Source organism: Neoarius graeffei, chromosome 13, assembly GCF_027579695.1.
Source record: "Neoarius graeffei isolate fNeoGra1 chromosome 13, fNeoGra1.pri, whole genome shotgun sequence".
NCBI lineage: Eukaryota > Metazoa > Chordata > Actinopteri > Siluriformes > Ariidae > Neoarius > Neoarius graeffei.
In genome coordinates this window covers 42,620,038-42,646,662 of record NC_083581.1, presented here as the reverse complement: position 1 = coordinate 42,646,662, position 26,625 = coordinate 42,620,038, and the positions used below count along the sequence as shown (strand labels likewise).

General features: G+C 39.7%; 2 protein-coding genes across 4 annotated transcripts in view; one reads left to right on the top strand and one right to left on the bottom strand.

Moving 5' to 3' along the window:
- The window catches only part of LOC132895915 (protein phosphatase methylesterase 1-like), a gene marked incomplete at its 5' end in the record, with an annotated part of 23,741 nt that extends 6,474 nt beyond the window's left edge, over positions 1 to 17,267 (top strand). The window contains 12 exons of the mRNA XM_060936658.1: positions 2,117 to 2,174; positions 2,895 to 2,946; positions 3,674 to 3,828; positions 5,158 to 5,248; positions 5,410 to 5,475; positions 5,583 to 5,709; positions 8,599 to 8,722; positions 9,040 to 9,084; positions 9,919 to 9,983; positions 12,608 to 12,675; positions 14,117 to 14,151; positions 16,758 to 17,267. Coding sequence (XP_060792641.1) covers positions 2,117 to 2,174; positions 2,895 to 2,946; positions 3,674 to 3,828; positions 5,158 to 5,248; positions 5,410 to 5,475; positions 5,583 to 5,709; positions 8,599 to 8,722; positions 9,040 to 9,084; positions 9,919 to 9,983; positions 12,608 to 12,675; positions 14,117 to 14,141 — 876 coding nt within the window. The remainder of the gene's footprint in view (positions 1 to 2,116; positions 2,175 to 2,894; positions 2,947 to 3,673; positions 3,829 to 5,157; positions 5,249 to 5,409; positions 5,476 to 5,582; positions 5,710 to 8,598; positions 8,723 to 9,039; positions 9,085 to 9,918; positions 9,984 to 12,607; positions 12,676 to 14,116; positions 14,152 to 16,757) is intronic.
- rnf150b (ring finger protein 150b) overlaps positions 17,221 to 26,625 on the bottom strand; it is a 25,676-nt gene continuing 16,271 nt past the window's right edge. Inside the window, exons 5-7 of one of the 3 annotated variants that reach the window (XM_060937763.1) lie at positions 26,515 to 26,617; positions 20,790 to 20,994; positions 17,221 to 20,030 (exon numbers count right to left, since the gene is read on the bottom strand). In XM_060937763.1, coding sequence (XP_060793746.1) covers positions 19,885 to 20,030; positions 20,790 to 20,994; positions 26,515 to 26,617 — 454 coding nt within the window. In that variant the 3' untranslated portion in view covers positions 17,221 to 19,884. The remainder of the gene's footprint in view (positions 20,031 to 20,789; positions 20,995 to 26,514; positions 26,618 to 26,625) is intronic. The other 2 variants (XM_060937764.1, XM_060937765.1) reach the window with 2 other exon arrangements.

Below are 26,625 nucleotides of genomic sequence, written 5' to 3'. Positions count from 1 at the left end.
TTGCAGCCACACCCACCCTTGATTAAAGGGTGGGTGTGTCAGTTGATTGAATAAGCCAAATCAGGGTGCTGCTGCATGGCTGGAATGAAAACCTGCAGCCACATGGCCCTTTATGGATCAGGTTTGACACCCCTGAGTTAAAACAACAAATATTTTTTTTACAGTGCATGTGATTGTTGATGTCCTTGGCAGTCTGCCCCAGATGGCTGTGTGTCCTTGTTGAAGCATCTCTGCTGTGCTTGCATGGATAGTTGTTTTGGCTTTGCAGAGGTTTTGTTGATATCTGTAACTGGGTCAGTCTGTGAGCACTTCTCAGCAGTTCTGCCCAATGTTGGCTGAGAAAAGAATGCATGCTGGAGAGAGAGGCTGTAGTGATCAGCCAAAACTTTGGTCCCAATCCGGCTGAGTTCAGTGCTATTTGGCCTGAAGAATTCTCTGCGATTCCAGAAAAGGTTAAAATTGTCTATGAAATTCATACCAAATGAAAAACAAGTTTTTCCAAGCCAGGTGTTAAGACTGAAGAGTCTAGTAAATGCAAAACTTCCCCTTGCAGGGAGTGGGCCACTGATAAAAGATTGTATTCTAGTCTTATAGAGGTCAGAAAAAAGTTTTCTGAAATCATCTTGGACAAACAGCTGTTCTCTGAAAACATCATTTGCTCCCACATGCACAACAATACGTTTGATAGTTTTATGCTCGGACATGAGTTTCAAAATGCTGTCTTTGGTGTCAGAGATGGATGCATTTGGAAGGCAGCAAATAATCATCCCATGTCCTTTTAAATGTCTTACAGTGGAATCACCAAGAACAAGGGTTGTGGGATCAGGTGGTGTTACGAGCTGCTTTTTGCCTCTTCCCACAGCTCTTCGGTTGTGGTGCGATCTCTTTCTATGATGTGCTTGTCCGCCTGAAAATTCTGCTTCCACATCCCTGAGGCATTCAAATTTGTTCTGAAGCCTTATGGGCTGTGGATTTTCCATAGGACTGTAAATCCTATTGTAGTTTGTAGACCTGGCTCTATTTCTAATAGCATGGCTGTGGAGCATGGGTTGTATAGTATCAGAACGAACTGGTGTTGAGGTAATTACTCTTCTGTTTTTATTTTTGGGCCTGCCACCCATCGTGTGCCAGTTTCTGTACTCACATTTTTCTCTGTTAGATCGATGTATTCATCCACTCGATCTGCAATGCCATCGGCCTGTCAGGGTGCAATCTCTGCATTCTCAGCCACTGTTTCTGTACTCCTTTCGTGAGATATTTCTCTTGATTCGTCCGTCTTTGGCAGGGCATCAATCTTTGATTCCAGGATAGAAATCCTCTGTTCTAGTTCTGTGCATTTTCTGCAGGATCTCCTGGATTTTTTGCCCCCTGGCATTTTGTTTTAAAAGCTAACTTATCTTGTAAAGGTGAAAAATAAAATGAAGAAATAGTGGAAATTAAGTGAAAAATTAAAAAAATAAAGATCAAGCAGGAGCAAAGCAAAGAAGTGTCCTACTCGCTTGAGTACAAAAGTACAAAAACATTTTAGAGTTCCAAACATTTGTTTTCCAGGACAAAATTAAATGTTACAAAAAAAAAGTTTGTATCTGAGCAGCTTATTACAGAAGAGACCACTTTTCAGATTAAAAAAGAAAACATAATGAAGGCTACTGGGTTTTGGTGCAAAATGAAGAAGCGAGTGTGACAGTCAAAGTGTCCAGAAGAACTGCGGCTGGTTCTGTAAGATGCTCAGTAAAACCTACAGCTCATTTCCTTATAAAACTGCACTCACTGTACCTGAGACTACTATTTTTTTTTTCAAAGCAAAGGGTCGTCTCACACCAAATATTGACTTTGTTTCATTTATGCTGGCTTACTGCTGTTTAAAGTATTTTTTTAAATGTTGAAACATTTCATTTTATTATTTTTAAGCCATTTTTGGTCTACAGCATTTCTTTACATGTGCCTAAGGCTTTTGCACAGTACTGTATGTTCTCCAGTGAGTAGATTTAAGCTAATGTCGATATTAGCTAGTTTATCACACTGGTCTTTTCTAGTCCCTATATGCACATGCAATAATCAACGTACATTGTGAATGATATAACTGAGATTGAGTCATGGTTCTGTCTCTCTGCAGGCGGCCATGACAAGTAGGGTCACCTGTCGGGTTCTGGCCATGGATCTACGAGGACATGGTAAGGTCAAAGGTTGAGTATAAGAAAAAATAATACCATTTACAGTACCAGCCAAAAGTTTGGACACCCCTACTCCATCCATCCACCCATTATCTGTAGCCGCTTATCCTGTTCTACAGGATCGCAGGCAAGCTGAAGCCTATCCCAGCTGACACGCCTACTCATTCATAGGTTTTTCTGTATTTTGACTATTTTCTACATTATAGAACAATACTGAAAATATCAAACACTATGAAATAACATATGGATTATATATGGAATTATGTGGTAAACAGAAAGATGTTAAACAAAATATGTTTCATATTTTAGATTCTTCAAAGTATCCAGTGTTTACGTTGATGATGCTTTCTACACTATTGGCATTATCTTAACCAGCTTCATGAGGCAGTCACCTGGAATGCTTTTCAATTAACGTGTGTGCCTTGTCAAAAGTTAATTAGTGCAATTTCTTGCCTTCTTAATGAGTTTGAGATCCAACAGTAAATAGTAAATAATAAAATACAGTAAATAGCTCTATTCCACAACTGTAGCTACCCGTGTTATGTCAAGAACCACTCAACTAAGTAAAGAGAAACGACATCCGTCATTACTTTAAGACATGAAGTGTATTTTAATTAATAAAAATAAGGAAAAACCACTGAATTAAAAGGTTTGTTCAAACTTTTGATTGGTATTGTATGTTAGAGTTTAGTAAGCTGGTCATACTGGTGTGTGCTACAGGTGCTACTCAAGTCCGGCATGCTGATGACCTCTCCACCCAGACCATGTCCAGGTAATCTCACACACACACACACACACACGTTTAATCCTTCAACAAACACTTTTATCCAGTGGGACTGAAAACCGGAGTACTCTTCTATTCAATTGTCTGGTTAAGGATTAAGAGCTTAAATCTGATCACTCAAATCACCGCAAAAGATCAGAGGCACATTTTATCCATCATTTATGCAAGTATACATGTTACAAATGTAAGTAAAGACAGAGTTCTGAAATTATCAATCATGAACAGATGGAAATTCCCAGAAATAAGCACTGTTTATTTATCTCATCTCATTATCTCTAGCCGCTTTATCCTTCTACAGGGTCGCAGGCAAGCTGGAGCCTATCCCAGCTGACTACGGGCGAAAGGCGGGGTACACCCTGGACAAGTCGCCAGGTCATCACAGGGCTGACACATAGACACAGACAACCATTCACACTCACATTCACACCTACGGTCAATTTAGAGTCACCAGTTAACCTAACCTGCATGTCTTTGGACTGTGGGGGAAACCGGAGCACCCGGAGGAAACCCACGTGGACACGGGGAGAACATGCAAACTCCACACAGAAAGGCCCTCGCCGGCCCCGGGGCTCGAACCCAGGACCTTCTTGCTGTGAGGCGACAGCGCTAACCACTACACCACCGTGCCGCCTGTTTATTTATTTATCTTCCTTCTTTCATTATAGCCATCAGTTAAATATTACTTGACTAATGCCAGTTGCTGTGCTTTCCACAGAGATGTAGCCAATGTGGTGCGAGCCACATATGGGGAAGTCCCCCCCCCTATCATTCTGGTTGGTCACAGTATGGGTGGAGCCATAGCTGTGCATGCAGCCAGTGGAAGTCTGCTGCCCTCGGTGGTCGGCCTGGTTGTTATCGACGTTGTAGAGGGTGAGCGATTATTCTGTAATTATGTTACAGTACAATATACTTATATATCACTGCTGGAAACTCTCCTGCTGAATCTCCACACTCAGTTAAATTCATGCATTTATAATAAGTAAGAAATAAAACTTTTCATGTCATGCAATTATAGGAAAATAATCAACACCGAAGAGGTGTGATGAAGCGGATTTACCGTTACTATACTGGAGCTTCCTATAACAGTACATCCCAAAATTCTTCTTACTGCACAGCAAATTTATTTTTCTTTTACTTTTTATCAAATTAGAGTTACATTTAACATTATGGAATGATTCAGAACAAGTCAGAGCAACTAGACAATAATCTCCTGACCATCCTCTCTTTTTTCCTCTCTTGAAGTTAATAAGACAAAAAAAGAAAAGAAAAGAAAAGCACAGCTTGTCATGTTACCAAGAAACCGCAAACTCCTCTGTAAGATGTCAGAAAACTTAACATAACAGCTTTACCTAAATGTAAAATAAATGCCACCTTACAGAAAAGGATTATATGTTTTGGTATACAGGTGTATATAATCCGATTATATACAGTACTAGTCAAAAGTTTGTACACCCATACTCATTCATAGGTTTTTCTGTATTTTGACTATTTTCTATATTGTAGAACAATACTGAAGACTTCAAAACTATAAAATAACATGTGGAACATAGATGGAATTATGTGGTAAAAAAAAAAGTGTTAAAATACAAAGTATATTTCATATTTTAGATTCTTCAAAATAGCCAGCGTTTACCTTGATGACACTTTGCACACCATTGGCATTATCTTAACCAGCTTCATGAGGTAGTCACCTGGAATGCTTTTCTATTAACAGGTGTGTCTCGTCAAAAGTTAATTAGTACAATTTCTTGCCGCCTTAATGTGTTTGTGATCAAACAGTAAATAGTAAATAATAAAAATACAGTAAATAGCCCTATTCCACAACTATAGTAATCCATATTATGTCAAGAACCGTTCAGTTATGTAAAGAGAAATTATACCCATCATTACTTTAAGACATGAAGTGACTTTTAATTAAAAAGATTAAGAAAAAACATTGAATTGGAAGGTGTGTCCAAACCTTTGGTACAGTACAAGATGTGTGTTAGATTTAAACCATGCATCTCAAGACAATCACAGTTTTAAAATGTTAACACTATGCAACAAATTAAATAAAACTTTGCCAATCAAAATCATAAGATTCTAACTTCATATTTTCCCTGCACCCTCTACCTGAACAAATGCCTGGTCATGAGCCAACATTCTGTGGTTGTCAAAGTAAATGTATAAATATTTAAAGTTGAAGTGTTGTCTCTGTAGGGAGCGCCATGGACGTGCTTCACAGCATGCAGAACTTCCTGAAAGGACGACCCCGGTCCTTCAAATCCATTGATCACGCCATCGAGTGGAGGTCATTAATAAAGTCTCACACATCCACATATCCCTGTTCTAATGCTGTAAAAAGAATGATAATCAGTCTTATTGTGTGCTCTAGAATATTATAACACAATCCATCTTAAACCATGCAGAAGTTTGAACAGTACTGTAACTCTCTGTCCTCTGCTTTTGTAGTGTTAAAAGCGGGCAGATCAGAAACCTGGAATCAGCCAAAGTATCAATGGTGGGCCAAGTGAGGAGGTACTGTTCTCTCACAGCTTCCAAAAAAAACCCACTTAATAATAATTATTCCACTCTTCTGTGATGACTAGTGTTCTTATTTATTCATCATGCTTTCTGAATGAAAGGTGTGAGGTTGAGGACGGAGACTCGGCTGAGCAGGTGAGCCCAGTGACAGAGAGTGTTGCTGAGGGTCATGAGGAGTTTTATGACCTGAACTATGTCACTGACAAAGCAGAGAGCACGGCATCAGAGGTGGGGACACACAAATATTCTTGTACTTCTATATTTGTGGGGACTCTCATTGACATAATGCGTTCCCTAGCCCCTGACCATAACCTTAACTATCACAACTACCTGCCTAACCTCAACCCTTACCCTGACCTAATTTAACCCTAATTCTTAATTTCCCTGAGGGAACCCGCCCAAAGGGATCAATAAAGTTTTATCTAATCTAAACCTAATTCTAACCTGAACCCTAAAACTAAATCTTAACCCTCAAACAGCCCTTTGAAGAAGTGAGGACCAGCCAAAATGTCCTCACTTCCAAAAAATGTCCTAAATCTGTTGGTAAAATAATGTATTCCAGTCCTCAATATTTAGCAAGTACAAGCACGCACACACACACGCATGAGCACACACACACAAACACACGCTGTAATGCAGTATGGCTTTGTGGACATTTTATTACTGCTCTCTAATTTCATTTTCCAGGCCTAAAGTAATACAGACAGCTGAACAGATAGATAGTGGTAAAAATCAACACATCCAGAGAGAGTGAGAGAGAGTGAGAGAGTGAGAGAGAAACACAAAGACAGACAGACAGACAGACAGACAGACAGACAGACAGATATCTGCGTAGTGTTTTGCAAAAGTATTCATCCCCCTTGGTGTTTGTCTTGTTTTCTTGCATTACAAGCTAGAATTAAAATGGATTTTTTGGGGGGATTAGCACCATTTGATTTACACAACATGCCTACCACTTTAAAGGTGCACATTGTTGTTTTATTGTGACACAAACAATAATTAAGATGAAAAAACAGAAATCTGGAGTGTGCATAGGTATTCACCCCCTTTCGTATGAAACCCCTAACTAAGAGCTGGTCCAACCAATTCACTTGATAAGTCACATAATTAGTTGATTAAGATCCACCTGTGTGCAATCAAAGTGTCACATGATCTGTCACATGTCGTCTGTGTAAATCAACCTGTTCTGGAAGGACCCTGACTCTGCAACATGACTAAGCAAGCAACATGAAAACCAAGGAGCCTCCAAACAGGTCAGAGACAAAGTTGTGGAGAAGTATAGATCAGGGTTGGGTTATAAAAAATATCCCAAACTTTGAATATCCCAGGGAGCACCATTAAATCCATTATAGCAAAATGGAAAGAACATGTCACCACTACAAACCTGACAAGAGAAGGCCGCCCACCAAAACTCACAGACCGGGCAAGGAGAGCATTAATCAGAGATGCAACAAAGACACCAAAGATAACACTGAAGGAGCTGCAAAGATCCACAGCAGATATGGGAGTATCTGTCCATAGGACCACTTTAAGCCATACACTCCACAGAGGGGGGCTTTATGGAAAAGTGGCTAGAAAAACATCATTTCTTAAGAAAACACACTTGGAGTTTTCCCAACAGCATGTGGCAGACTCCCCAAACACATGGAAGAAGATTCTCTGGTCAGATGAAACTAAAACTGATCTTTTTGGCCATCATGAGAAACGACATGTGTGGCGCAAACCTAACACCCTGAGAACACCATTCCTACAGTGAAGCATGGTGGTGGCAGCATCATGCTGTGGGGATATTTTTCATCTGCAGAGACAGGACAGCTGGTCAGGACTGAAGGAAAGATGGATGGCACTAAATACAGGGCAATTCTGGAGGAAAACCTGTTTGAGTCGGCCAGAGGTTTGAGACTGGGATGAAGGTTTACGTTCCAGCAGGACAATGACCCTAAACATACTGCTAAAGCTACACTGGAGTGGTTTAAAGGGAAACATTTAAATGTCTTGGAATGGCCTAATCAAAGCCCAGACCTCAATCCAATTGAGAATATTTGGCATAACTTGAAGATTGCTGTACACCAACGCAGTTTTGCCTTGAGGAATGGGCAAAAATCCCAGTGGCTAGATGTGCTAAGCTAATAGAGACATACCCCAAGAGACTTGTAGCTGTAATTGCAGCAAAAGGTGGCTCTACAAAGTATTGACTTTGGGGGGTGAATACCGATGCACACTCCAGATTTCTGTTTTTTCATCTTAATTATTGCTTGCGTCACAATAAAACAACAATGTGCACCTTTAAAGTGGTAGGCATGTTGTGTAAATCAAATGGTTACCCCCCCCCCAAAAAAAAAATAAATCAGTGGCACGGTGACGTAGTGGTTAGCGCTGTCGCCTCACAGCAAGAAGGTCCGGGTTCGAGCCCCGTGGCCGGCGAGGGCCTTTCTGTGCGCAGTTTGCATGTTCTCCCCGTGTCCGTGTGGGTTTCGTCCGGGTGCTCCGGTTTCCCCCAAAGACATGCAGGTTAGGCTAACTGGTGACTCTAAATTGACCGTAGGTGTGAATGTGAGTGTGAATGGTTGTCTGTGTCTATGTGTCAGCCCTGTGGTGACCTGGCGACTTGTCCAGGGTGTACCCCGCCTTTCGCCCGTAGTCAGCTGGGATAGGCTCCAGCTTGCCTGCGACCCTGTAGAACAGGATAAAGCGGCTAGAAATAATGAGATGAGATGAGATGAGGAAAACAGACTGAGAAAGCGAAATACACTGAAAGACAGATATCTATCCATACAGTTGCCAGTTCATTGTTATTAAGTCACTATACAGAAATAGTATCTGGTTCTTTATCTCAATGCCTCATTACCAAAATGAGTTTTAGGGTAAAAACTGATTTAAAGTAAAAGTTTTCACTTTTAAACTAAGAGATAAGGTGTGTAGTGTGAGTGAGGAATCCAGTTACAGACATCACCTGAGACTTAAGCAAAATTCAGAGGAAACAGAATTGAAAAACCAGTGGCCTTATGTACAGCAACCAACATCAGTGAGGACTTATACACCCCACCACCAGCCTTACTCTCTCTCTGTGTGTGTGTGTGTGTGTGTGTGTGTGTGTGTGTGTGTGTTTTTCTACAGCCCTCCAGCGTATACAGTTGGAGGATTGACTTGTCTAAAGCAGAAAAGTACTGGGATGGCTGGTTCAGAGGAATCTCCAACCTGTTCTTGGGCTGTAACGTGCCGAAACTGCTGTTGCTCGCAGGTCACAAACACAGACTTTAAAAAGAGAAATGACTCACATAACTCATTATAATAAACCAAATCATTCTTTTAATTTAAAAGGGAAATTTATTAACACACACACACACACACACACACACACACACACACACACACACACCATCCCTGTTCCAAACACAACTAGACTCCATTCAAATTATGACATCTAGCTAACAAATACATTTATGTCAGAAACACAAAATTGCCTATCTAGGTTGCTGCCTTCTGACTGGAGTGCAATTACATATTTTACACACACTGTTGGTGTTTATTATTATGAGCTGTGTGTCCTGTTTGCAGGTATCGATCGATTGGACAGAGACTTAACCATCGGCCAAATGCAAGGTGAGTTAGTCTGCTTTAGATGCTCTCACTAACGACCCAAAATATCCAGTGACAGAAAAAAACCCTGCTGTAGTAACAGGCCCAGCTGAGCAGACACCTGGTGCAGTCAGTCAAGGAGCTTTACTGCTAATAATAACCAACACACACACACACACACACACACTCTCCAATCTACAGCATGCCAAATACTGGCTAAGAGCAACTTGTTCTCCTTCCTAAGCACACAGCTTTATAACAGAGTAACGGAAGAGATTTGGACGTGACATCAATAAAAATCGCCCACGTACAAAATAACAGCTTCAAGAAATAAGATTCTGATGCTTTTCTCCAATTTCATTTCACTCCTCTTAATTCTATTTGCAGCCCCCTCTGATAAGGAAACAATAGAGTGGAGGGGCTACATAGAAACATTTAAGGGGTTGCCATGTAGCCCCTTCACTCTATTGATGTGGGACAACTGAAGAACCCCTAAGAGTTCTTTAAAAAAAAAAACATTTCTGGATCTTTCTTATTATAGTGTATTTGTGTGACTTACAGCTTAATAGCTTTGAGGAGAGGCCATGCCCCTTTCACTGAGATTGACAGACACTGGCCACGCCCCTTCACTGTGACTGACAGGCACACACGCCCTGCCTCCTTCACTTATAAGCACAGTTCCAAAGAAAACTTATTTGAAAAAGTTTCTAAATATCATTAATAAATGGCTTTGTATGCCATCATTTATTTAGGGATCCATTCAGTCACCATTACCAAGCAAGTAGTACCCATAAAGGTGATTTTGAATCTGTAAAACTCCTAATGAAGGTGACTTTAATTTTTATATTTTGTCTTTAGGTAAATTCATGATGCAGGTGCTGCCCCCTTGTGGTCATGCCGTGCACGAGGACACACCAGATAAGGTAGGTGTCTGACAGTTCACACATTAAAAATTAGTACCATCTCATCTCATTCATTATCTCTAGCCGCTTTATCCTTCTACAGGGTCGCAGGCAAGCTGGAGCCTATCCCAGCTGACTACGGGCGAAAGGCGGAGTACACCCTGGACAAGTCGCCAGGTCATCACAGGGCTGACACATAGACACAGACAACCATTCACACTCACATTCACACCTACGGTCAATTTAGAGTCACCAGTCAACCTAACCTGCATGTCTTTGGACTGTGGGGGAAACCGGAGCACCCGGAGGAAACCCACGCGGACACGGGGAGAACATGCAAACTCCACACAGAAAGGCCCTCGCCGGCCACGGGGCTCGAACCCAGGACCTTCTTGCTGTGAGGCGACAGCGCTAACCACTACACCACCGTGCCGCCCAAATTAGTACCATACAGAATGAATTAAAGAAAAAAGTACATTTGTTCATTTTTTTCACCCCAAAGTAGTAATCAACCAAAGCTACATTTTGTGTCCAGAGTTTGCTTCTTTAGTTTTTCCCAAATGAATAAAACATCACCAGTAGCTGAACTCCTCAAAGTTACAACGGCAGCCATTTTGAAATCACCCCAGCTTGATGTCCATCTTAAAGGAGATACGCAGAACTTTTATTTTTAAATACATTTCTGAGTGGATAGTATCTCCATCCTTGACTCTTGTATGCTGCGTAAATGGGAATAAAAAATATATATATTTTTGAGAGTTCAAATCGACCGCAAAGTTGGCGTTCGAGCTGCCCCGCTGAGCCAGCCAGCCCTGAGTGCGTGACGTCACAGCGGGAACCGGTTTTAAAGCCGAGGCCTTTGACAGCTATAGACCAAAGTCATATAAATAAAAATTTATGGTGAAAGTAAGAAATACCGTTACCGACTTGCTCAACTAAGACTGATTTGACTTCACTGACTGTGGGTTGACTCTCATTAAAACAGGATGGGTGTTATAACTTATGCAACATACATGTACATGCATGCATTTTCACTGATAAAACATAAAAGGTTAATTAAATAATCAGATGAACTGAGACAATCGCATTCTGAAGCCAATTAAATAATCTTATACCGGTAACTTAAATACACAATGCAAGTATTGTATTAATACTTATGTAATACAAGTACATATTAATCTAAATGCAGGTAAACGAGTAGTGTTATTTTGTATCCAAATTGAGAGTTGGAGCTTACCCATCTGTGTTCTCGCTTCTTGAAGGCCGATCTTGTGGCCAATTGTTTTGAAACAATCTGACTTTCAGTTGTTCGTTCAGTTCTCCACTCATTCGCTTCTTCCACATAAGGGCAAGATATTGCTGCTGAGGCGAGCATATCCAGTGGAGAAATCAGATGGCTGGTCCACTCATTCTCCATTTTCTCCATACTGAGTACTCTGCCATTACTGCTCGGCTCAGGCAATTACTAAAACCCAGGACGGGACGTCACCAATTTTACCAACAACCGTGGGGAGGTCACGTCCCATCACGTTCCATCCCGGGTTTTAGCAACAACTCTCGGCTCACACTCTGGGAGAACTGGTGCAACTGAACTTACTTTCCTTTTCTTATAGTTTTCTTTTCCTTTAATTGTTGGTACTGCACCCTCTTTCAATACGGGCTTATAGCCAACGCTCCTCAACAGATCAGAGGTCTCATACAAGTCTTCAGTAAAATGTGCAGAGCAGGGGAGAGACCACTTCGTAGGTGCCCAATGTGCCCGTGAACTTCTTGCAAAATGCGTCCAAATCTTTGCAGTTTGAACATTCTTGGGCCATGAATGCAACGTAAATCCACCTCCTGTCATGTTGCTGCACCCGCCAGCAACACTTCTACGTGGCATGGTGATAAATTAGCTCAAAATGGAAGCTCGAAGTTGCAGTCAGTTCTGTCTTTTAGTATAGCCAAAATGGTGATGAGACCGATAGCCTTCCTGCGGTGACGTTATGGACGTCAAGGTCATTCACTCAGACCACTACCTATATGAATCATTTTAATTGTAAAATTACTATATTAGATTTATTGTTAACGCTTAAAACTATTCCTATGCCATTCTTGAGGTCTCAAGGCATTTATAAACAAAAAGTGAGGCCATGGTTCTGCGTCACTCCTTTCAGCTTTAAAGTTCCACAAATGAAAATATTGTTCATTAAAAAAAAAGAAGCAAATATGACAATTTGAGCAAGATTTTTAATGACTTCTACTGTGTTCCTGTTAGCCACATTAGCTTCATAGCTGCAGAAAAACACTGAAGTAAATGTTGAATAAATGTGTTTACATTTATCACCAAAACTTTATTTTTGCCATTTTTTCCTCCATATTTAGTTATTACAACTCTAGTTTGTTGTCAGTATAATTAACTAGTGACATAAATAAACCTTTATGTTTAAAAATAATTATCCTTATTTCATACATTATTAAACAATGAGCAATAAAACCCACTCCAAAAGCACACCTTCCCTTCACCCCAAGACAAATAAAATAAAAAATACATAAAAATTAAGAAAATAAAATTAATAGGCATTATTTCTCATGTTAAATTAATCCCTACTACCATTATTTACAAAGGGATGTTATGCATGATGTTTTTTTTCTGTTATTTGTAGGTGGCTGATGCTCTCGCTAGCTTCATGACCAGACACAAGTTTGCTGAAGCTCGCAGTGAAACCAAGAGGTGAGTTGGATCTCTTGGTTTTAGTCAATAATGATTAAACAAATACTATAAAATATCACTCTGCAGAGGTCAGTTTAGACCAGTGTTTCCCAACCTTTCTTGAGCCACGGCACATATTTTACATTCGAAAAATCCCACGGCACACCACCAAACAAAAATATCACAAAAATGTAATATTATATATATAAAGCCAAAGCCAAAGGGGGGGGATACCCCCTGGAAAATTTTGAAAAATAAGGCCTTACAAACCACTTTTCCTGCAATCTGAGCTGTAGTAGATAAAAAAAAATAATCTGTTGTCTTTTTTATATATTTACATGAAAATATGTTTCAAATCAATAGGAGTATTGTTTGAATTCAAAATAAAATCACATTCTACATTCAAGGGTATGGTTATAATTTATGATCAACAAAAATGACTAACTAAATTCACATTAAACTTAAGTTCTATTAATTATCAAAATGTTCATATATTAAATAAGATTTCTTAGGGTGACTGACCTTTTCTCCCTATGTCCTCATTAGTTGCATATGATTTCTTCAAGAAGTCTTTTGAAACATTTAAGTTTTCAAAACTGTCAGCATTAATTCAGATTTAATGACTATCATATACATGTTCAATGTATTAAATCAAACGAATGCTAAGTTTACGGGATAATGTCTATGTACACTTTATACAATTATTTATAGTTCACAGTCACTTCTCGTTTTCATTTGATCATTTCGACTTCTTCTTCAGCTTTTTGCCCAAAGACAAAAGCTGGTCAGTCCTCTCTTTTGTAAGAACTGTTATGATTGGCTATCATGCTCTCGCCAGCGATGTTTTGGCCAATTATTGTAGATAACACGTATTCTACCACGAGACTTAGCGAGACTAAAGATGGAGAAAATGTAAACATGTAACATCGTCGTAGGAATGAATTACGCTTGAGTATCACGAAAGAACATACCCCAACCCCCCTCAATAAATGAAAAAAAAATCTCAACGGATTTGGCATAATATAAAAAGGTTGATTTTTACTCAGAAAAAGCGGAAATCCGCCGAAAAGCGGAAAACTCTCAACCCTGCTATCGCTATCACCGCTGTCACACCCGAAGCATTACTAATTCTATTGTTTGAATGGCAACAGGTAGATACACAGGTTGATTAGCTACCTGCTGCCATCTATTGGAAGAGTATTTAATTGTACTGCTGGTCACTATATGTAGCTGGCATAGACGAACGAAGACAAGTTATTTGCAGTAAATAAATAATTTTCGGAACAATTAAGTGAAATTGGATAATGTCCCACAGTACACCTGATGATCTCTCACGGCACACTAATGTGCCGCGGCACAGTGGTTGGGAAACACTGGTTTAGACTTTTAAAAACAGTAATTAAAGTCATATTTTAGTGTACAAGACCTTAATTCCTAATCGTACGTGTGTTTTGTTCCTCAGCTCCTCATATCCCTTCATGCGGTGAACTCCAGCAGGTGAGTGTGACGGAGTCTCGAACAGTCAAATGTTGGAAAACTTAAAAGAAACATATTACACCCCCTTTCAATTGTCAGTGAAGGTTCAAGGTTCACCCCCGTTCAATTGTTTGGTATTATTCCCTAAGATGTTTTTGCAAAGTTTGTGACTTTTTTTTTTTTCATTGAAAAAGACATTGGTTCTTTTTTTCCATGCTGTGTTAGCGTGGTATAAAAACCTTTGTAGGTTAAAACAGGCTGATTTTGGTGGTGTGCATTCAAATTTAAATATGTAAATAGCTTCACTCTGGTTGGCTAACGGAATGTGTGGGTGCGGATGACAGAATTGGATGTTAGCCAATCAGAGTGAGCGGCGTGAGGAAAAAAAACTCAATTTACAAAAGCATTTCAGGGAATATTATTAACTAGACTGCATTTGCAAAGTATGCTTGCTGAGCTGTAGCAGAACAGCTATCATGCTAAAAGCTAGCATGCCAACATGCTAACAATTAGCATGCTAACAGTTAACATACTAACATGCTAAAAGCTAGCATGTTAACATGTTAATGCTAACATGCTAATAGATAACATGCTAACAGCTAGCATTCTAACATGCTAATGAGTAACATGCTATTTGTTAAAATTCTAACACTTTAAGGCTAATATGCTGACAGCTATCATGCTAACAGGCTAATGGATAGTATGTTAACTTTTAGCATGCTAACACGCTGAGGGTGACATGCTAACAGCTAACAGTTAGCATGATAACATGCTCAGGCGAACTCTGCATGCTACCATGCTAATCTTAACATGTTAACAGCTCTCATGATAACATGCTAATGGTGAACATGCTAACAACTCACGAGCTAACAGCAGGCATGATATCGTAATGGGTAACATGCTAACAGCTAGCATGGTAACACGTGAATGCTTATATGCTAATTGATATCGTATGTGCGTGTAAGTATTCCTAATAAAGTGGCCATTGAGTTGAAGTTGATTTGCTATCAAAGTCTCAAATGAGCAGATCCTTGCCAAATGCATCATCACTTATGGGGGAAGTGAGGAATGACTCAGTCAAGCTTCCATTGATTAGCGGCAAAATGGAGAAAAAATGGACAGATGAAAGGCAAGACAAAGATGAGTGTGGGTCAGAACCGATATCGTGTGTGTGATGGGTGATTTGGCCTGAGGTGCCGTATGAAGTTTGGTGGATGTGTGGTGAAGTGTTACTGAGCAAAACTCCAGTCATTTGAATGGGGCCAAAAATCAATGGAAGCCTATGGAGGTATAAAGAGATGCATGAAAACCAAGGAAAAGACGAATGCAGGTCTCAGATGAGGGGATGGATCTGTGCGGGGACTTGGCCTGAGGCATCAAGTGAAGTTTCTTGAAGTTTGGTCACTTGGTTAAAAAAACTGATGGAGAGTGAAAGTTTTTCTCCTGAAACACCATTCATTCTCAATGGGGCCAAAAATCAATGCAAGCCTATGGAGGAAAAAGGGATGAGCAAAAAGAAAGGAAAAATATGAATGCGGGTCAGAACCGATTGCATGTATGTGTCAGGGGAGTTGGCCTGAATTATCACATGAGGTTTGGTGCATCTGCGATGGAGCGTGTCCGAGTAGGACGATTTGATTCATGAGCCCTATTCATTCTCTATGGGAAAAAAACAAAAGAAAAAATGACAAGAACAAGAGAACAGGCACGTTGATCCAAAAGCTGTATACAAGCACACTACACCACTTTGGCCCAGATGTCTCAGAGTTGGAACGGTGTCTCTATCTCGAACGCCCTAGGAGGAGTAGTGGATCCAAAAAAACGTGTCGGAATAAGGCAGAATAAGTAAACTTAAGAACAATAGTGTGCTTACCTTCGGCTGCTGTGTGCTTGAGCAAGCACACTAATTACTTTTCTCTGACTCTCAATCTCACCCCGTGTGCATGCACATGGCTGAGTTCCAAATTGCACTGTGCTCCCTAGACAAGTGCAGTACAGTCTATAAGCTAATGGTTTGTACACCCAGTGTAGTGCACTTCTGTGTTCAGTACATGGTGGTTTGATATTCAACCACCAAGGCTAAAAGCTGCCCCAGAAAACGCTGTAAAATTTTTAATTCTCAATAACTTATCGATTGTAAGTCCAATGCCATCCTATCCGGACCCACACCTGTAAAATTGTGATGGAGGGTTTCTATTTAACTGGATTATTCAATTTTGACTGAACTTCACACTGGGCAGCATGGTGGTGTAAGTGGTTAGCATGGTCGCCTCACAGCAAGAAGGTTCTGGGTTCAAGCCCAGCGGCTGGCGGGGGCCTTTCTGTGTGGAGTTTGCATGTTCTCCCCATGTCTGTGTGGGTTTCCTCTGGGTGCTCCGGTCCCCCCCAGTCCAAAGACATGCGGTTAGGTTAATATGGGATGGCCTTGGGCTGAGGTGCCCTTGAGTGAGGCACCTAACTCCCTACTGCTCCTCGGACGCTGTTAGCATGGCTGCCCACTGCTCTGGGTATGTGTGTGTGCTCATTGCTCACGTGTGTGTCCACTGCTTCAGATGGGTTAAATGCAGAGAGGAATTTCACAAGTGTGGGATGAATAAAGTTGTGTTTTCTTTCATTTTTGTCTGCAGTGCCTTCCTGCCAGTAGGTGTTTTCTCCACGGTGTCCTATCGAGGCAGAAAACCTCACCCCCAGTCCTTTTCATCAACATTATGATCATGACTTTACATTGTTTTTCTACATGCCAGTCTTTACTGCTGCTGCGTCACCCCCGCCAAGATGTTATCTTTTTCTTCTTGTGTGTTTGATGTATGTAAAGGCAGTGTAGTGAATCCGTATCAATACCTAAATAACTGTGATGGTATTTCAGTGGGAATGAAAAGCTTTACTGAAAACTCACAAAATTTATTCATATTCAATTCACAGTCTAACCCACGTGCAAAATATTCACCAGAAAAGAGCAGAAACTGTGTGATTTGTTCAAGGATATTCTCCAAAGAGGGTGCGCGTGTGTGTGTGTGTCATCAAATGAAATTAAACTTCAAATCAGTTAAAGTGCACAAAACTAGAGAATAAAGAGGAAAAAAAGGAGAATCTGTTTGACAAAATGTTTCTATTTACAATATACAATAAAATCATCGTGCAGAAGAAAAAGTTACAAAGTTCAATGGAATCCACTCGCATACAAACATGTGCAAAGGCTTGCCATCATGCTCTAGGCGTATGAAATGCAGTGGTCTGCAAAGGTCAAGAGCACTTTCTGGAAAGACAAAGAAATCTCACAGAAGCAAAGAGCTCTCCAGTCACTAGTTTGCTTTTTTTCCTTCCCCCCCCCCTTCTTCTTTTGTGGCCACTTCAATCCTTGAACACTGCACTCTCCCACACTTCAAAATGCACTTTGATAGAAAAATAAAAATAATGCTTTTTTTTTCCTGTGTTAAAACATCGTGGAGAGGTTTTCCCCTCCTCAATCCACTCAGTTTGGGAGAAGATGGAATGGAAGGTAAGTCCATGTAGGAATCAGACAAACAAATTGATTGTCGAGCAGAATGAGTGCGGCCTTCAGGTCCTGACGGAAATGTTGGAATTACGAGATCAGCCTTGGATTTTTTTTTTTCTACAGAAAAAAAAGTTGAGTTGTGAGCGTCTCAATAAAACAATTTGACATTACATCAGATTTGAAGAAAAGTAGATGTAGACATGGATACAGCTGCTTTTTTTTTTGGACTGGATTAGTTTTACAGATATGGGTAGGGTAACAATTACTACTAGAAAGCAATAAGTTAAAAAAAAATAATAATAAAAAAAAGACCCTCCAGGGAATGTTCGCTCTCTTCTATCGTCTCCAAAACAATAAAGAGAAGCAGGAAGTTCCTATCACAGGGCCATCTTACAGACATAGAATGGTCATGTGACCTATTAACAGACAAGCGCGATGTGCACGGCCATGCCCCCTACAACAAGCACTTATAATACATAAGGCATGTAGCACACCTGGACTTGAGTGTATGAGCATGTGTGGTGAAGATGCGCCCATCTGTGATTTATACAGATTATTTATTCTGTACAAATTGACCAGAATTACAACAATCGTCCTCTGGGAATGTTACATAACAGACCTCTATCTGGAAAACTAATCCTGTTTGAATACTACTAAACTGTATAAAAACGCTATTCAGCTAACGTTGTTCATTTTGTTGCATTGGCGCAAAAATATATTCACCCTCTCATCTAACAGAACAATAAAAATCAGGGCAACCATTTTGTTTTGGCCCACAACCACCTGAACATGCTCTGCATCATACTTAACGACTTCAAAATCGTGAAGTACAAACAGCTGAGGAGGACTTGAAGGCAACAAAAGCAGATTGTCTGCTGAAACCTAACTAGTGTAGCGCATTTTCCGGACTATAAAACATGTGAAGGGTGTAGTGTTCCTCCTGCTGAGCTACGTACTGTTCAAGTTGCTGAAATCTCATTTTTAAAAACAGTCAATTCACTAGTATAAAACCCATAAATGTCACATGACCTATATAGAAGCTTAGCTAAACTAGAGTTAATAAATAGTAACAGTATCTCTCTCAAGCTAACTTGTGGAAGTTAAGGTGAGATTTATGCTAAATGTTTATTAGCAAAGCTAATAGGAATATGACGAAAAGAAGGAAGCCTGTAGTGATTTTACATCTTTGTACTTCAATTTATCCAGTGAAAAACTAGCTGGATTCGGATTAGTTACATTAGCATTGCCATTTCCAAAATCCAATTGTATTTTTTTTTTGTAAACTTAGCTAAGCTAATGGAGCTGGTCTATCCTGTCACCACATTTTCTGTTCGATTAGCTGTCAGCTAAGCCTCTTAGACAAAGGTCATATATCACACATACAGTATACACCTGACAGAAATAAAGTGAGGGGAAAAAACGACAAAGAAAAATGCAAACTTTCATAAAAATTAAAGCCAACTAGCTTATGTTAGTTTGCTGTTACAAGAGGTGGTCATTGGTGTGCATTAGTTAAAGCTGAATAGCTAGCAGAGGAGTTGGCTGTTCAGTGTTTATCCATAGAGCTCTCAAGGTTCTAAGCTACCAAAAATCTTTTTCTTAACAGAATAAGCAAGTGAATACCCCAGTGTTACACTGAGCAGCCTCATAGCAGCAGCTAAACATTGCTAAATCCAAGAATGACTCCACCTTGGGCAACACTTAAGTTTTCAGCTAAAGCAATATACATCAATAACGCAACTTGGATAATGCTAATAAAAAGATAACCAGTGTTTTTTTTTTTTTTCCCCAAAATTTAACAGTTTGACTAGCTCAGTAAAATAAAACTATTCAATATCTTCCTTGCATATTTAATATAAAAGCACTCAGCTCGCATCAATGCTGAATGAATAGTCTCGGTGTATTCTAGTGATGGCTGCTGTGTACATGTTTCATGTACGAAGCTGAATGTCGTGTTGAGAACTCAGCCACAGTGTGGCAAGTTATAATCCTGCAACATGATAATTGTGAAATGATCCACCCCAGCACCTGATACGCAGTTAAATTGTTTTATAATCCGGAATATACGGGACTCGAACATACACTCTGAAGTACATCAACAGAGAAAGAGGAACTGGTGTGTCTCCTCTTCAAACACCGACACACAGAGTAAAGGGTAGGAATACAGCAGGCAGTGATGTCATAGTGTGATGTCATCGGCTAGGAGATTCCACTGGAAGCTCAGTCAGCGTCACCTGTCGCCATGGCTACTCCGCGACTCACTCTGCGCATCCATGATTTGAGTGGCCAAGGCTGCTGCCCAGTCGGCATTTCGTGCTGTCTGTGGGTGTGTCCATATCATATTCCTCTACCCCTGCAGTGAGCGATGCTTCTGAACCGCTGCTCACTATTGGCTGAAGTTCACCTGAACAGATTAAAGTCGACACTGTAGACAAGCTAATCTCTCATTTGCTATGCTAATCTCATTACTTTCCTGATTATCTTTCTCAGTAAAAACTATTTAATCCAGGATACAACTCAAAACATTATGCAAATTTTGATTCATGTTATTTTGCTTTTTTATTACTTTAGCTAAGCTGAATAAATTAGCATTCATGCTATTTTATTTTCGTTTGTTAGCTGAAGCTACATTAGTTACACCTGAACATACTATATTTTAGCTAAACTATTTTATCCACTGAAAAGTAACTGCGCTCTCTTACTAACATTAGCATATCTAGCTACTGCAGATAACTACAGTTGTTACAGTAGGCTATAGAGTAAAAAAAAAAATGCCATCTTTAATTTTGTTTATCAGTGAGCACGAATTGTTACTTGATTCTAAACACACTATATATACAGTGTGTATACAAATAACACAAATTTTTGTTGTTGGCTAGCAATAACTAACATCTCAAATCACTTTGAGTAGCTTGCGTTTGTCTGAGCTCTACAAGTACGATAATACCAATTCTAATAATTGTATTTGCTAGCAAGAATCTAATTTTTAAAAGACATTCTTGGTGCTAATTTTACAGTGATCTATAACTTTCATGCATGCCTGTTGTAAAACAAGAATGAACAACCTGGTTTATTACAAAAATACCAAGCAATTAAAATGTTCATTATAAACATCGCAAACAATGAGGACCCCAAAACTAGTGCTAAAACTCCCATAACTCACTCTGCTCAGTCAGTAAGGTGTCCTCTGTGATGGGCTCCGAGTCCAGGAAGACCTGAGGGAGACCCACCATCCTCACCCCAAGGTCACGCCCCCCTGTGATGTCACCAGCCAGGACATCATCGCTCATCAACATGGCATTCAGGGCCACACCCCCAACAGCCAGCTCGTAGTCCAGAGGGAGCTCCTCCAGGCACTCTGCACTCGACTGACAGTGTTGAAAACACACACACCAGATAGAGAGAGTGTCCTATTCCTCAGGCGTGTTTTATATTATAGCAACTTGCCAATAATAATAATAATATTTTTTAATAATTAAGGGACACATTAGACATGTTACAATGAACCCAATTCACGATACTGGGTTCATGATTTGATTTTCCTAAATTTTTTATTTTTTGGGAAAAAAAAAAAGTCAATTTTTTTAAATGAAGAAAATTACCAAAAATGCAACATTTATTTTCCTGTTCTTCATCTTAAATATTCCTTTTGTTAAATTAAAAAAAATATATTCTCTCTTAATAACCAACACTATTTACCCAAATTTGTAAACATTGGAGTAAAATAGCTTATTAACCAAAATATTATTTAAAGTGAAACATTTTTTATTCAAATTTTATGAACATTTACTACCTCACATTTATGAACATTTTTCTGTTGTATTCAGTAGTCTGTAAAAGAGAACTCTGATTTCTTGTGAAGTCTATTTGTACAATCACAACAGCTCTTTCCCTTTTTAGATCGGTTTGTGTGGTTTTTTTTTGGTACCATTTGTGCTGTGTTACTTCCACCTAAGGTGAAGTCATATGTATTCCCGATATTTTACATTATTTCTTTACTGTACATTATGTATACTCTGCTGTCTAAACAACACAATTACAGCTAGGAAATACTCAGATTGCACAGCCTGATAATCATGGTTCAATTTTTATTTAATTGAATCAAATCCTCAAATTTGTATCACGATTCATTATCACACTATATATAGTTACACACATACTTTTCTTAATCTATAAACAGTTTGCTCACCAGGCTCTCAAACTTAATAAAACAAAAAACCCACAGCTTCCCATGTTACCAAGGAATCACAAAAAAAGTGTAAACTCCTGAAGATGCCGGAAAATTTAACGTTACAGCTTTACCTCTGACTGTAAAAATCGACCGACACTGGAGACTCCTACCATAAATGTTACAGAAACATCACCACAATGTAGGTGCACTTTAAGTTTAACTTGCATTTCCGCATTATGCTTGTTAGTTTATAACCTGTAAAGTGACCTTTACATAGCTTTGTCAAACTGAGAGCAGTCAGTAATACATTATAAAAGTCTTAATTTTTGCGAAATTGATGTATTACCTTTTAAAACATTTTAAAAGACCCCGTGAACTCACTGTATTGTACACATTTTTAAACGAATACTTGGATTAAATTTGTGACATAAATCTGTGCTGAAGGTGTGGCTTCATCTTGTTTTTTTATTTTATATATAGAAGGTGTGGCTTCATCTTGTTTATTTTATTTATATTATATATATCACACACACAACCCCGATTCCAAAAAAGTTGGGACAAAGTACAAATTGTAAATAAAAACGGAATGCAATGATGTGGAAGTTTCAAAATTCCATATTTTATTCAGAATAGAACATAGATGACATATCAAATGTTTAAACTGAGAAAATGTATCATTTAAAGAGAAAAATTAGGAGATTTTAAATTTCATGACAACACCACATCTCAAAAAAGTTGGGACAAGGCCATGTTTACCACTGTGAGACATCCCCTTTTCTCTTTACAACAGTCTGTAAACGTCTGGGGACTGAGGAGACAAGTTGCTCAAGTTTAGGGATAGGAATGTTAACCCATTCTTGTCTAATGTAGGATTCTAGTTGCTCAACTGTCTTAGGTCTTTGTCATATTTTCCGTTTTATGATGCACCAAATGTTTTCTATGGGTGAAAGATCTGGACTGCAGGCTGGCCAGTTCAGTACCCGGACCCTTCTTCTACGCAGCCATGATGCTGTAATTGATGCAGTATGTGGTTTGGCATGGTCATGTTGGAAAATGCAAGGTCTTCCCTGAAAGAGACGTCGTCTGGATGTGAGCATATGTTGCTCTAGAACCTGGATATACCTTTCAGCATTGATGGTGTCTTTCCAGATGTGTAAGCTGCCCATGCCACACGCACTAATGCAACCCCATACCATCAGAGATGCAGGCTTCTGAACTGAGCGCTGATAACAACTTGGGTCGTCCTTCTCCTCTTTAGTCCGAATGACACGGCGTCCCTGATTTCCATAAGGGACTTCACATTTTGATGCGTCTGACCATAGAACAGTTTTCCACTTTGCCACAGTCCATTTTAAATGAGCCTTGGCCCAGAGAAGACGTCTGCGCTTCTGGATCATGTTTAGATACGGCTTCTTCTTTGAACTATAGAGTTTTAGCTGGCAACGGCGGATGGCACAGTGAATTGTGTTCACAGATAATGTTCTCTGGAAATATTCCTGAGCCCATTTTGTGATTTCCAATACAGAAGCATGCCTGTATGTGACGCAGTGCCGTCTAAGGGCCCGAAGATCACGGGCACCCAGTATGGTTTTCCGGCCTTGACCCTTACGCACAGAGATTCTTCCAGATTCTCTGAATCTTTTGATGATATTCTGCACTGTAGATGATATGTTCAAACTCTTTGCAATTTTACACTGTCGAACTCCTTTCTGATATTGCTCCACTATTTGTCGGTGCAGAATTAGGGGGATTGGTGATCCTCTTCCCATCTTTACTTCTGAGAGCCGCTGTCACTCCAAGATGCTCTTTTTATAGTAGAGCTGTTAAGGCCCTATAAACATAAGAATTGTGCACAACATGATAAAAGCATGAAACTTTCAGGGTTTGTTCTCCAGGGCATAACAATTAATTTAAGATCTGGAGGTGCTCTCAGTTTGACCTTGGAGGTCATTTAGAGGTCATCGACCCTTATGTGCAATTTCAATGGGCAGGATTAAAAATTGGGGCATTTTATCATACAAGTGTGACAAAAATTGTAATTACATGTGGATTTCCATTTTTCTAGGTCATGAGGGTCCATTTATAGTGATATTACACTTAGAAGTCAAGGTTAAGATGAGGGTCACTCTAAAATATATGATGTGTTATGTCAATTTCAACAACTTTTATGATTTTGTAGCATACTGCCAAGCAGTATATACTTTGTAATTGTAAAATGACTTCCAAATGAGTGATACAAGTGATACAGACCTAATGTGAGTATTCTAATCATTGCAGTCTCCAGAACATGCACAAAGGGCAGTACACTTCAATTCTGCCTTTTTGCATTTGCAGTGACTACAACAGCCCTTTTTGCAACCACAATGCAAAAGCTCATAGCACGACTGTGAGGCCTCAGGTAGTGTTGTCCAAAGTGGCTGCCATCCATCGTCATTGTTAACCCATCCTCAGTCTGAAGGACTTGGCAACTGGGGCCTAATAACCAAGGCAAGGTTCCATACATGAGCCTGATACATGGCTCGTTTGATGTGTTGTCTCAAAGCAGCTTGTGTAGGGGGGATGTTTTCCACCGATCTTGACTTTCGTGTGAAAAGATGTTTCCATGCCTCATTGACACCTACACATGCACTTGTTCTGTCATAAATGAGAACAACAAAGCGTTCCAGCTGTGACAAAGACAGGTCACTCAGTTCTTGTGGCATTTGCAACATTTCGTGAAAAGCCTCCGTGACTTCTGGGTACACAAGCCACGTGTCCCAAGCAGTCTTTTTACCACGGCCACAGAATGCTGATGTTGTATCACAGCCAGTGAAAGAATGAAATGCGAGCAAAGCATCGCTGGTGGAAGGACCAAGAGCAGCAACCACCTTGTGGATGCCAATATAGCAGAAAGTGCGACCAGTTCCAAAGGCTATCCACATTTCTTCAAGGTCAACTTTCTGAAATGCAGCTACTGCCAAGATGACCACATCTGAATCCACTGTTCTAACTAACACATTCTTAAGTCCCTTTTTAGCAGCATCTGCCACATGAAGGAATAGCCTTGTGTCTGCCTCCTCGAGTGCATGGAACCAAATTACTTACATCACAGTCAACAGGAGAGCTGAGGACATTTTTTTCGTTTGTGGCATATACTTCTTTGCCAGGAGCTAATGCCATGGCAGCAATTTGAACAGAAAGAAAGTGGAACAATTCTGTTTTGTTTTCACTAACAGATAAGAAATCCTTCCAGTTTCTTGGTATATGTGTGTACATGGTTCCATTCTCCTTCTTGTCCCTTTCCCCCTCATCTGTCGGACTATAGCTTTCAAGCTGTTTGTTTGGTAAACATCCCAAACAATGTCAACACGTTTTGTATCTTTCAACTGCGATGTTATATATGGTACAAAAACATTGTCTGCATAGTCTTGGAATGTTTTAACGGTACCTGGTTTCAACATGTGCACAGCTGCAGCACCATCAATGACGACAGCATCTACATGACCAATAGTTGTTTCAGACACACCATCATCCACAGACATCAGACAATGTACAAGATCAGATTTTGTACCCTGTCTCAGTGCGCCACCTTGAGATAAGGATGGTGGTACTGGCTGGTTCTCATGGCTGAAAAAGTTGTCCAGATCCCCCTCCCTTGATATGGCAATGAAAGTTTAAGTCATGATTTGAATATATATTATATATATGATAAAAAATAATGATTAAATTTATGTAGTTTACCTGGGTATCCATCAGTTACAGTTCACCTGCCATTTCCCAATTTTACGTTATCATTACGTTTGTTTATTTCATTCATTTACCTCTATGGGTGTATATCTATTTGTTTATTTACTTGATTATGCCTTAATACATGCATATTTATACTTACTGTACATTTTTAGCAAAATTGCTCCCAAAAACACACCCATTTCAGCTCTCATGCATAGAAATGTCCTATTGATGACCTCAATGACCTCTAATTGACCTCCAAGGTCAAACTGAGAGCGCCTCCAGATCTTAAATTAATTATGCTCTCAAGAACAAACCCTGAAAGTTTCATCCTTTTATCATCTTGTGCACGATTCATCTGCTTATCTGCTCTACTATTATACCCAGTCATGTTAATGACCTATTGCCAATTGACCTAATGAGTTGCAATTTGTTCCTCCAGCTGTTCCTTTTTTGTACCTTTAACTTTTTCAGCCTCTTATTGCCCCTGTCCCAACTTTTTTGAGATGTGTTGCTGTCATGAAATTTCAAATGAGCCAATATTTGGCATGAAATTTCAAAATGTCTCACTTTCGACATTTGATATGTTGTCTATGTTCTACTGTGAATACAATATCAATTTTTAAGATTTGTAAATTATTGCATTCCGTTTTTATTTACAATTTGTACTTTGTCCCAACTTTTTTGGAATCGGGGTTGTATGACAAAATCATTGCTATAGTAACCAAACACACAACTACAATAGACTCTGAGGTGATGAAGCATCAGGGTCTCCCTTTTGAAACATTAAACCTACAAAGTGAGCATGAAAGGGTTAAAAAAAAAAAAAAAAACCCTGCAGTATCTCTCTCCCCCCATCTTTCCCTGTTTATCTCTCCCAGTCACTCACTCACTCTCTCCAGTTCTCTCTCCTCACATCCTCTTGGGTTATTAATGCAGAACCTGTATTTACGCTGGCTAAACAGTTTTTATTTTTTTAAAATTTTAAAATAACTGCGCGCACACGCACCCCTACCGTGAGTCCAAGTGCTTTCAGGATATTCATTTTACACATAGGACACGTGCGATGGTCCACCAGCCATGGATCAACACAGCCTTTATGGAAGACATGCCTGCAGGA